At 40.3% G+C, this 13,209-nt stretch overlaps 1 protein-coding gene across 6 annotated transcripts in view; it reads left to right on the top strand.

Moving 5' to 3' along the window:
* csnk1a1 (casein kinase 1, alpha 1) overlaps positions 1-13,209 on the top strand; it is a 69,602-nt gene that overhangs the window by 41,488 nt on the left and 14,905 nt on the right. For 3 of the 6 annotated variants that reach the window (XM_073487628.1, XM_073487625.1, XM_073487623.1), the window contains 5 exons: positions 4,127-4,266; positions 4,617-4,695; positions 5,823-5,897; positions 5,987-6,093; positions 7,891-8,039. In XM_073487628.1, the coding sequence (XP_073343729.1) occupies positions 4,127-4,266; positions 4,617-4,695; positions 5,823-5,897; positions 5,987-6,093; positions 7,891-8,039 (550 nt within the window). Of the gene's footprint in view, positions 1-4,126; positions 4,267-4,616; positions 4,696-5,822; positions 5,898-5,986; positions 6,094-7,890; positions 8,045-13,209 lie in introns of those variants that run through there. The other 3 variants (XM_073487629.1, XM_073487627.1, XM_073487626.1) reach the window with 2 other exon arrangements.

The raw sequence follows: 13,209 nt of genomic DNA, 5'->3' as shown, positions 1-13,209 counted from the left end.
AGGGATGTCAATGGTTAACCATTCATTGGTTAACCACAGAGAAATATTTTTGACCAGTTATGCATGTCAGTATACAATTACATTTGCACACACACACTATCTGCTAACAGCTTCACTAGAGCACGCTTACGTAAAAAGTGAAGTGTGCTAAAAGAAGCTTTCTTCCAGAAAGGCAACAAAGTTCAATGCAAGTTCAAACGTTACTATAGCACTATGCTGTACCGCATTAAGAAGGGGGTAAAAGTGAACAAGTCAGTTGGAGGACATACACTGCTCAATAAAATAAGGCAGCACTTATTTGTCACAGAATAATAATAATAATAATAATAATAATAATAATAATATTTCTTTTATATAGCGCTTTTCAGGGTACACAAATACACTTTACAGGTTAAAAAGCAGAATAATAAAAACAACACACTAAAAACATGAATAAAAAAACACCAAGTCAGTAGAAGTTGAAGATCAAAGAAGGTTTGCTGTGTCTCCAAGCACAGTCTCAACAGCATGGAGGAGATACCAGGAGACCAGCGGTTACACGGGCAGAGCTACACAGGGCTGTACAAAGTGACCTCTAGCAGGCTACTGATGTGCATGTTTCTGACCAGACTGTCAGAAACGGACTCCATGAGGTGCCTGACGTCCTCTAGTGGAAATTTGGGCTCACAGCCCAGTACCCTGCAGCTCGATTTAGCATTCACTAGAGAATACCAGAATTGGCAGGTCCGCCATTGGCACCCTATTCTCTTCAAAGATGAGAGCAGGGTCACACTGAGCTCATGTGACAGGCGTGACAGTCTGGAGACGCCGTGGTGAACGTTATGCTGCCTGCCGTCATCCAGCATGACCGGTTTGGCAGCGGGTCAGTGATGGGCTGGGGATGCATATCCTTGGAGGGTCGCACAGACCACCATGTCATAGCCAAGGGTACCCTGACTGCTGTTAGGTACTGGGATGAAATCCTCAGGGCGATTTTCAGACCTTGAGCTAGTGTACCATGGGTACATTTTGCCACAACCAAGACTTGTACCAGATGTAAATTTTCACCACTGCTGTCACATAATGCCAGAGTTTCATCAGTTTCCGAGCACCTTTAGCCCATGAAAAATATGATTAATTTTCATAAATACACCAGCAGTTTTAATAGGATCCTGGTACCAGACAGTGCTATAATATTCCCTAGAAAAACAATGGGGTTCTTCTTGGTCTGTATTCGGGCCCTTATAAACCATTACAAACACAATAGGGTTCTTCCTCCCCCATAGGGCTTGAACCCTAACAATCTTCAATTTGGAATGTGCTAGGTTTCTAAAGCTGTAACAGCTGGTAAAAGGAATATGGTCAATCATAATATTCAAACTAAGTTAAATCTATATATTTTTTTTAAATCTTATCCAGCTTTGAATTTTACTTTTGAAATGATAAAGTGGGTAAATCAGCCAAGGGTACCACTAAGATGAAAGAGTGCAGTGTCGGCAATGCTCTTGTTCTTTCTTCTTTTTTGCCTCTCCTTTTGTATGTTCATTGAATAAAGCACATTTCCCCTCCAGCTCCAGTTCACTGCAGTCAACATTACAATACATAAACAGCCCACATTGGAGGTCAGCTCCGCAGGTTGCTGCTGCAGTCATGTTGATAAACTTAAGTGAAGATATTTACACTTTGTAATCCCAAAAGTTTAAAGAGTAATATCTTGTCTGAAACTGCCCCTCATCAGAGCAGAAGCCAGTGTGATAACTGGTGTGTCCCCTAGAAGATCTGGCTCTGCAACAAACTCTCCTCCAGGGATAGCTGGGTGTGCGCAGCTGAGTGGCGCTTTGCTTCTCTCCACTATGGCCGGCTCTCCCCACTCAGAAAAGCTCTGCCACACATATGCCAATATTTCACCGAAGGTTGAGGCTGACAATAAACTCAGTACTCAACAGAGATTCTGGTTGTCTCTCTTTCTCCCCTCTGAACTTTCTTCCCTGTCCCTGTATGTTCATGAAATAAAGTACATTAACCCTACAGCGCCAGTCCACTACTGCAATCAAGTTAACAAATTGGAGTGAAGATGAGTTCTCTTCTTGTCAGTAAACTTCTTCAGATCAGAGCAGAATCCAATGTAAATCCTCCAGAAGGTTAGGTTCTGCACCAAACCCTCTCCTCCAAAGCTGCTTGGCTCTCTGCAGATTTTTTGCTGAAAGTTCATTAATTCTAACTTGCGCAATTACGAATAGTCTTTACACTGACTTTATGTAATCTTGCCGCGTGAAAATAAGCTTTGTGTTTGGTCTGAACATACCATTATAGTTGGAAATCGTTTTTTTAAATTCAAGGTGGATTTTACATGTCTCTGCTCTAGTCAAGGATATTCACATCAGTATTTGTGGTTCTTTGTGTTGTACTTAATGTCAGTACAGAACTTAAAGGTGCACTATGTAGTTTTAAAAAGAAATTCAAACTCAGGAATTTCATATTTACAATTCTCCTGCTGATATAAACAAAGTAAAACGGTGTGAAATTGTGTTGTCCTTTGAAGACAGTTTAAGTTTATCCTGTCAGGAAAATCAACAGACTTTTGTCTTTTGATTAAATGTTCTCCCCCAAAACTAAATGGTGCACCTTTTTTTAATAGAGGAAATATTTTGTAGATGTTCATATTTGTTAACAACATTGCACATACTATTAAAACTAATGGGACACTTCTAATAAGGATATTAAAAAAATATAACACTTGAAGGAAAACTTACTTTCATATGGTCTGAATCCAGGTTGAAGATGATGAAAACAATCACTAAATGTACCAGTTTTAGAGATATTGTAGCCCTTACATTGACCAAGAACTGCCATCTTTTATTAGCAGCAGTCTGAACCACATAAAACCTGAAAGGTGGTTTGAGATTGAGCTGGTAGATCTGCCAGATTTATAATCCAGATGTTTGTTCTCTGAACTTATTTAACACCAGTAAGTAACATTGTTTTTCACAGTAGCTATTTTGTAAAAGTTCACTAGCTATGGCTTATGTGCCAACAGGGCTCGTCATTACTATTGATTAGGTACGCAGGTGGATAAGTTGGCACAGGACATAGGCAGAGCCCTCAGCATGTCATTTTGTACTCTGTTGAACTCCTGTTAAACTGAAACAAACTCTTGCTGCTCGTCTGAGAACCCAGAATCCATATGGTTGCTTTCATTGGCCGGAGAAGCCAACAATATAGCCTGATTGTCTTGCTGTTGTTTAGATAAGCAGTTAGCACACGCAGTGTGGTGAGGTTTGGGTGGGTTTCATATGTCTTTTTGGTGGCCGTGTTTCTTTTTTAAACTTGTGTGTGATCACTGAGCACAACTTTGATGTTAACTGTCATTAAACCATTAAGGATTGCAGATGACATCTTTCACTTTGATTTGTAAAACATCAGAATTGGCAACACAGAATCGCCACTTATCACACCCTCTGAAATGAGAATGTGACGTAATTGTTGTCGGGTCCAACAAAAAAGTAAACTGGTGAACAGCACAGCTTTAGGAAAGCTTTAGGAATGTATGTTAGCCAATATATTGTTTAAAATATAGACTGGGCGGCAATCATACAATAGATCAGCACAGTGCTAACTGTAGTCCACTGCTGAAGCTCTTACATGTTTATCTGTCTTTCATAAACTTTCTGCGAAAAAGGGTATTTCAGCAATTAAAAAAGGCATTTGGCTTAGTATGACCTGAGCCTAATGACAATGTGTTGAAATGGAATAAAGATAACTTCAATTGTTCATATTTTACAACAATTACATGAAAGTGAAAAGGGTCCTTCGCATCTTTCACAGAACACATCTGGATGTTTGCTTGTATTTCTATGAGTAGTACCGTTGCTGTATTTAAATTCCTCAAGTGACCTCTTTAGGGATGTAGTCATTGATGACACTTTTTACCATGCACAAGTTAGTATCGTCACAAGAATCTCCTCATCTATAGAATAATATTTTAGACATTTGTGTCTAACTTGGCTATTTGCCATGTCTAAAATGAAGAAAATAAGTTGAAGTCATTTTGTGTGTCTTCATTTCTGATTAACTTCTGGATTATTATCACTGTTTTGTGGGGTGTCACTAATGGATAATCACCATGTGTTTTGTCCCTCTCTGTCAGTTGTTCCTTATTGACTTTGGTTTGGCGAAGAAGTACCGAGACAACCGAACAAGACAGCACATCCCCTACAGAGAAGACAAGAACCTGACTGGCACAGCACGCTATGCCTCCATCAATGCACACCTGGGCATTGAACAAAGGTCTGTGCACATTTCAATATTTGATTCTTAAAGACAACTTTCAAAGAAAATCAGTTTCCGTTTCATTCTTTTAAAAGAAACCAGTTTCAAGTTTTTTCTATTTAAAAAAACATGGGAAGTGGTTCCTTGGTTAAGATATACAACCCAAATAAGACTGGAGTTGGTTTGCAGAAAAAGTTGCAGTTTATTCTGGTCTTACCAACAGGCTTTCAACCAGCTTTTCACAATTTCTTGTTTTTTTTTTTTATTTTGAGTTCAGTTATTGAAATATACACGTAACATTATTTTTATTATGTCAGAGGCAGCGACGCCCTGCTTTTGTACTCAACAACTAACATTATTGTCTGCAGTCGGCGTGATGACATGGAGTCACTAGGCTACGTGCTGATGTACTTCAACAGAACCAGTCTGCCTTGGCAGGGATTAAAGGTATGATATTATAACTGACTTTGCCAGTTGGAATGATCTCAATCCACCAATTTCCTTGTACTGTTTTTTTTTTTTTTTTAACACATTATGTGTCTTAGGATATGCTCCATGTATATTACTCATGTTGCTTTTCAGAATTAAGGTGAGCACAATGTTTTTAAAACCTTTGTAACTTAAATAAGGTCAGTGATCCAAATGACTTGTCCAGGTCAGAAGCACAGTGGGCAGTATTACTGGGGGGGGGGTGAGCCACAATGTTTGGATCCATTAGTAAAGATGCTTGACTTTACTGACACTGCTTGTCTGCAAGACTCGCTTTACTCTGTCTCTAGGCAACCTAGTGGCCATGCCCCCCTTGCCTAGACCAAGTAATGTTGGTTCTATGTGCATCTATTGTTTTTTCAAGTTCAGTGTGTGGAGGGGCAGCCCTCTCTGCATACACCCGGTCTGTCCGCACTTCTTAGCAACTATGTTGTCAGGCAAGAGAAGGAGAATGGCAGAAAAGAGGCAGTGCATGTAAGCGGAGCAGAGGGAGTAAAGGTTACCAGTTTGGATATATTGTCAATTGAGTAGAAATGTACACTATAGACCACAGTGTGTCAGTGAATAAATGCAGCAGCGTCTAAAGAGCCAAGACTAGTCTTCCCAGTCATTTCCCAAATGTTAAAAATTGAAAGGGGGTTACCCCCCAAAACCCTCATCTCGCATTTAGGTATAGTTACGTACGGATACAAAGGGTAATATTCAAACGTATCTTGGTGGAAATGCAGCTTAAAACATAGAGTAGCAGCTCACTGTGAATGGGTCCAATGTAAGTTGAGTGCACATTGGTAGGTCCACCTTTTATAGGCCACACCTGGTGTATGAAATGGCTTTATCCTCACCACACTGCATTTTTAAAACTATGATAATCTGTTCATGTTTTGCACAGTTCTGGAAGAGGGTCACAGATCAGGTGCTTGAGTAGAGTAACAAACTTGTTGCACAGCAACAATAACCACATTTAATCAGCAAATGGATCAAATGATTGATTGTAGAATGTTTTCTTAATTGCTGAGGCACAAATGTTACCAGCGGAAACGCTGTTCCTGGTGGTTCACATAATGTGCAATGATTATCATTGTCAGGCTGCCACAAAGAAGCAGAAGTATGAGAAGATTTCAGAGAAGAAGATGTCCACACCTGTTGAGGTCCTCTGCAAGGTACGAACCTGTTAAACATTGACAGTGGTGAAAGTTATAAAGTTATTCACATCCAAACAAACAACCCAACTGTATGGGTTTGTTTTCAGGGTTTTCCAGCAGAGTTTGCCATGTATCTGAACTACTGCCGTGGCTTGCGTTTTGAAGAGGCCCCAGACTACATGTACCTGCGCCAACTGTTCCGCATCCTCTTCAGGTAAAAACACATACACAAACATAAGCATAGCAGGCAATTTTTGCAGTGGTTAGTCTTACAGAATTACCAGTGCTGATCAGGTCTATCTTCTTTACTACTTCTAGTTATAGAGGGAGTTTCTCTGTCAGTAGTCTCTCAAGCATTCAACATTTTCTGTATTAACTGCTGTAGCTTTCCTGGACTTTATGGCACAGTTATCGCAGCCATGGAAACTCAGACCAATTGCATGTGTTGTAATCTTTGGAATGTATACATTTGATTGGCTGAGTAGCAATACCTAACATTTGATGAGCTTCAAAGAGAAAGTAAACAGTGAGTACGGGTCTCTTCTTGCATGTTCATATTTTCCACCTAAAAATCCTCACCTAAAAATATACCAATATCAGTTTAAACTAGGGGCAGGGTTTACAATGTCAAGTAAAGCAAATTAACTCAAACACGCCGCAGCAAGATAGTAACTGACATTACAAATAATATCTACATATTTGGGCAATCTACTTTTACATTGCATGTATTGCATTGCATCTGTAGTTTGGTGGAAATGTTGTCCCATGCCCAGTTTTTCATCTGGTTGTCCTTATACAAGACTAGCGCTATGTTATACAGCTCCGGGTTCTCACATACAAAAAATTCAGCATAGTGAACTCTGAGCGGTAAAACAAAATCTGTGCATGTTCACGTGGGCAGCAAACACTTATTAGTACTATCAGTACTATGCGGAGTTCCCCTCTTAGCTCATCCCTCATTGAAATGACTGCAGGCGGCAAGTTACCACGCCGCAGTGTGAAAAGGCCTTAACAGTGAAACCAATGGTGGTGTATCAGAATTTGCAAGAGTGAAATAATCAACGTTGTCATTTTCTTTCCCCCGATTGCCAAGACTTTTTTTTCTTTTCTTAATGTTCATTTTACTATTTACACATTCATGGGACATCACTGCAGCATAAAGTACATATACTGATAGCCCAGGTTGTCCTGGAAAACAAAAATACAGTATTACAGTGTTGATGTTATGCAAGCATTATTACACAAAACAACCAGGTGAACAAAAAATAGCAAAAAATAGCTATGGTCTGCTACCTCTCCCATTTAATTTAGGCCTACTAATATAATTTCAAACGTTTACAATAGACAGCTTCCACCCCCTTCCAACCCCCAACACTGCCACAGTTATGTTTTCAGTCTGTGGGAAACACTGAGGAAGACATTATTTCTTCCTGCTATTCTTTCTGCCTTCTTTCCATCCTCTTCTCCCCTGTTTAGGGATGTTAATGATTACTCAATTAAATGCCTTTCAGAATTTAACAGATTTAAATAAATATATTAACCGACAATCAGTGATGGGCACAAATGCATCAAAAAGTATCATGTTACGAATTACAAATATACTTCCTCATCATATATATCAAAATAAAACAAAACGACATTTAAATTTACTTAAATGAAGTCATTATTTTATGTTGTCTTTGTGTTTTGTGTAGTTTATGATTCAAGTAACTTGGTGTTTACCTGTTCTTTTAACTCCTGATGTAGCCTTCTCTGATTTTGAATCAAACATAGACCATGTCAGTGGTTCAAACAGAAAAATGTCCACTATAATTCGTATATCACTTATGATTAACCGATAATCAATTGATAAGGCAGCCGATTATCAACTTAGAAAACTGCTTACAATTTGCACAAACATTGCCCTCTGTCTCTTGCCTCTTTCTTTGCCGTCCCCAATCCTTCCACAAACCATTTCAGTCAGCTCATTTTTGGGAATGTTGTGTAGATAATGTGTTTCTGTGTTTTTTAGGACTCTGAACCACCAGTACGACTACACATTTGACTGGACCATGCTGAAACAGAAAGCAGCCCAGCAGGGGGCCTCCTCCGGGGGCCAGGGCCAGCAGGCACAAACCCCCACAGGCAAGCAAACTGACAAACCCAAGCCTAACATGAAAGGTTAGTAGCAAACAGCCAAGCGACGTTTTTTATGGACACCAATTGCTCATATATTCATTCAGTTTTGTATTTAGGTCTATTAGATATCATTTTATTCCCTAACCCACACCCCAGTGCCCCTTTTTTTTTAAGAGAGAGTACAAATGCCAAATTGGAAATCTAAAGCAAATTCAGCTTATTATTCCTGTTGGAATGATGAAGTCAGACAGCATTTTAATTTTGAGGAGGCACCCTAAAAAAACAGAAAATCCAAAATGGAATACTTTGACACAATTGGTCTGTCTTGCAGAAGCAAAGACGTCCTTGGGGAATTTGACTACTAACTTTGCTGTCATGCTATTCTATTCCTTTGTTGGGACTGGACAACGGGCTCTCTCCATGGTGACATTGCATTAATGCTGACCAACTTGCTCTGATCACACACCTATGATTCTTCTGCACTCTGTTTTAACATTCCCTCTTCAACCTGGAAAATGTTGAAAATATCTTAATCTATCCCTCCTTACTTAACATGCTTTTCCCTCTAACTATTTGACTGTAGTATTAATGATTGAGGAGGGATCCCTCTTCCAAGCGTACAGACATGCAGTAGATGTTGCATGTACAGAACGGAACAACAAAATCACAATCTACAATTTGTATTGACAGAATAGAATTTATATGATATATGAAAAGTGTGTGGATCCAGAAGGATGACTGAGCAGGTCGAAGCAAGCCAAGTGGTGCCCAAGCCACACGACCTCCTCTCCACCCTGATGACCTGGAAGAGGGCAGGCCATACAAGATAATTAGCAGTAAAACAGAGAGGATGAAGAGGCATCAAATTTTACAGAAGTACAGATATAAGGAGATGGTAAAACAGAGGATAGAAATTATCCAGATCCGTCAATGTGAGGCCAGGAGAGAGAGATGTTCCCAGTGGCAGTGGTCCATCAGGAGGGAGCCTGAATAAAAAGAGAGGAGGAGGAGGAAACTATAGAGAGTGGACAGTGAGAGAGCGACACAGCTTGCAGCTTGTGGGAACAGAAAACAAAGAACAAAAGTTAGAGAAATGTTATGTTAATCAGAATAAACAGATTTCTGTTTCTCGTCGGCAGGACAATGTGAATTCTAATACTATACGTAAGAGACTGATTGAGACTGAGACCAACCCACTGAAGAAGCTAGCAATCGAAGTGAACAACTAATTAAAGGTTAAGTCAAAGAAGTAAGTTTTGAGTTTAGATTTAGAGCCTGATTGTCTGATGTCAGCTGGGAGGTTATTCCATAGGAAGGAGGCACGATAGGGATGATGACCTTATGATTACCTCAGACCCAGCCGAGTTGTAGGAGGAGAAACTGTATGATATCCATGTCTTTGTCTTGTGCAAGCCGGACTAGCAGCCACATAATTACTCCTTGTTGCTTGCATACATTTCATCATACCATCTCACCAGGTCAGTGTTACCATCGTGCTACCAGTGACTGTAATCGCTCTTCTACAGACCTCACAAGTGACCAGACTTTTGTAGAGGTTTCCTTCATTTTAAAAAAAAATCCAGATGTCTTCCAAACTTCAGACTTAATGGTGCATTGAGAACTGTGTCAGCATTGTCAGACAAGTTGTTTCTGTTTATACCCCATAAGCATGGATCCAATAGCAATGGAGGCCGTGTACTTATGTAACTTTCATAAAAGGAAAGCAGGAGTCTTGACAGAATTGGCTGAATTTTTGCAGCTACGGTAAGCTGATTATTATCTTTAAAATTAGACTATCAACTGATAGTATATTTATATCGATGCAGGGCCCGCACATCGACGTACTAGACTCGACCTCTCAGCCCTGTTAAATCATGATTTAAAAGGCCCCCATCAGAAAGTGCAAAGAAATTGTGTCATCCCTCAGATTTGCCACAAACTCAGGAGATGGTGTTTATGACATGCAACAGTTTGTTGCTGCTCAATGCAATGAATATTACATCTCCATGGCCGTTTATTATATTCTTGTTAACCTGGCCAGTTTCGCAAACCCAAGCTGCCTGGTCACATTGGTGGCAGCGGGATTTCTTTTCTGCGAGCTTTAGGGTTGGGTGCTGAACTCTGTACTTTTAAGGGTACTGACCAAATTACATCAGTACTATGGAATAGCGTTTCATAATAAATCAATCATTGCCAAGTTGTGGTGCCTGAGTTGGCATCTTTTAAGATAATGTGACAAGACATCTCCCTAAAACTCAACAATAAAAGTATATTTACAAACTATACATTTCAATTCACATACTTAACATAAAACAATATGTGTGCTTGTATTACATCAATCAGGGGTGTGATTCTTCCGGATAAATCCGGAAATCCGGCTTTTCCGACCTGAAAATGAGGCTCTCATAAATCATGCAAATCCGCTTTTTTCTGGATCCACGCAAGGCACGGGTCCTTTAAGAGCGTAGCGAGTGGTGAAGCCGGAGATGGAGAGGCGGTGGCTGAGCTCAGAGCTGACAGGTGTGGGTGATGGAGAAGAGAAGAAATTAACAGTAAAGTTGTCTAGTAGTAGTAAATGTACAGTTTAGGTTTCTGTTTGTCTCTGAGTAAATGCTGCAGCTCTTCAGGACCCAGGAAAGTTCCCGTGTCTTGCTTCCCAGCTGCTGGGTAAAGTGGGGGAGGAGCTAGGCTAACGGTTAGCCCCGAAGTTAGCATCAACTTCGGCCCTGGAGGCAAACCAAAGTCTCCGCTGTGCTTCCCAACCACGGTCTAGAAGCTGAAGCAGGAACGGTTAACTATGGAAATGAGGAGAACATTACTCGCCCTGCCTCGTCGGCATGCAAACAGTAATCAGGAGTAAATGCTAAACGTCAGTGATAGACTCGGGTGCTGAGCTCTCACCCAGCGCGTGTGCTGGCATGGCAGCGCGCAGCATGTGCCAAGCTTTCTCTACCTCACATGAGATGGGGAGAGAAGTCACCCCCTCCCAGGTGGGCTGCTTCTCCAAAATAAACCAATAGCAAAGCCCGTTGGAGGGCGTAGCACGTACGAAATAGAAGTAGAGTTAAACATCAATTTAGAGTACAAATTAATAAGAGTAATTATTGTACTATAAACATGATCAAATTTGATCTTTTTTCTGCTTGCTGTGTCTGAACATTGATTACCATCTCCCAAAATGCAGTGGTAGACTGTAATAGTAATAGATAATAAATAAACTACTATTAGGCAATTTTCGTCATCTTGTTTTGTCTTGTACAGGCTTTAGGGCTGAGCTGGTCTTTTGTGCAATTTCTATATGCCTATTGTCTTTAACCTGCTGATACAATGCATTGGTAAATAATAAATATTTAAGTTAAACAAATCTTTCAATTCTTTCAATTCTTTTCAAGGTCCAGATTGATACATTTAATTGTTAAAATTGACAGTTATCTTCCGGGGGAGCATACCCCCGGACCCCCCTAGTTATACCTGGTTTTCTCTATCCCTATCTCCCCTAACCAATTTGCATGCCTGAATATTGTCTTTCGTTTTTATATGCAGGTCTACTTAAACTAAATAAAGTGATCCATTGATCATTTTTGTCGTGGGGTATATTGATCACACCTATGATCAATATACATTATTTAATATGCTTTGTAAATGAAATTATTGCTACTGACTTCACATAATTAGCTCATTCTGCTGTTGTAGCATAAACATGCTTCTCTCACATGCATTGATTTTCGGTGTGATTTTGAAGCAAGCCCTCAATGGGTTGATGATTTTGGTTTCCTATGACCGTTGTCAGTCAAGATTTTCAGTTTGAATAATTTGTTAATCAAGATCTGATTTTTTTGAGCAGTGGATTGTACTAGAACAGCTAAATGTAGCAGTTTTCTTCAAAAAGTATTTTATTTTCCAGATTTATATGCCAGTGTTTCTCACAGGATTTTGTGAGACTATGGTAGATGGACCTAGGATCCTCTAGGGGGTTCCGGGGGCAATGTTCCTCCAGAAGAAAGTTATACACATTTTAATGTTAAATGCAGTGAACTGTTGCAGTTTGAGAGAAAAATAAAAAGGGTCTATCTAATAAATAATATGACTATAAATGAGAAATTGTGGAAAATATCAAATGTAGAAAATAATCAAATATAACACTACGTTTTGGCTCTGCTGCCAGGTGATTAGCCCAGCCCTCACAATTTATTTTACTACACAGCTTTGAGTTTACAATGTTAACACAACTATAAGCTGTAGTCAGTAGTCCATATCAATCTATTTATTTTAATCTTGTAGCCTATTTGTGCTGACTTGTAACTAAACCTTGACTAAGAGACCAGATAATCATTGTCTTGTTTCAAAATGGCCCACATGCAGGGCTTGAAGACCTCCGGCACGGTGCCGGAAATCCGGCGTAGGAATATTTTGGTGAAGTTTTTTTTTTTTTTTGCCACAGCAACATGATTAAAAAAGAACAACTGTAACCAGTTGTTTAAAGTGATTGTTCCAACTACCAATGGTACTCAGGGTAACCAAGGAGTTCTAGCCAATCAGAGGCAGAGTAGGGCGGGCCTTAAGTTTTCAGGCACCTCCGACAATGTAAGCGAGCGGTGAGGAGCTGGTTTACTGTATACTGCTAGCATGGATGCCAGGTATATTATACTAGGCGAAGAAACCTCGAAATGGGAAGCGGGAGTGAAAAATAAGTGGCGCTGGGGTTGGATAGAGGAGGCCGGAGCAGATGGAAAGCCTCACGGTAGCTGGTGTCAAAAACTGAAGGAGCCAGGAGCTTGTTTTTGTGTACCGTGCTCCAGAATACTAGTGTATGGCAGCAGCAGGAAAAAAGTATTAGCTCGTCATGCTTCAGACCCGGGTCACATAGCGTCACATAGCATCTGTGCGTGCTCTCTCCCACACATCGACCTTACCGGGAGCGACGGCTACAGGTACCACAGCTACATCTATGACCGACCGTGTGTGTGAACAGAAAATTCGTATGACTGCGTTTATAGCTGAACACGATCTCTCGTTAACAATGGCCCGGCCACTTGTGGAGCTGTGCAATAAGTTAGCGGAAGACAAAAATGCGTTGGCTAAATTATCGGTTTCCAACAACCACGCTAGTTACTTAAACACACATGGCCTTGCCCCTGAGTTCAAGAGACAGCTGGCTGAAAAGGTAAAAAAGGCCACCTTTTCTATGAATGTGGACGAAGCGACAAATCTC

The sequence above is a fragment of the Pagrus major genome, chromosome 18 (genome assembly GCF_040436345.1).
Source record: "Pagrus major chromosome 18, Pma_NU_1.0".
Classification (NCBI taxonomy): Eukaryota; Metazoa; Chordata; class Actinopteri; order Spariformes; family Sparidae; genus Pagrus; species Pagrus major.
The sequence above is the reverse complement of the archived record's forward strand: the minus strand, read 5'-3'. Positions and strand labels throughout refer to the sequence as shown.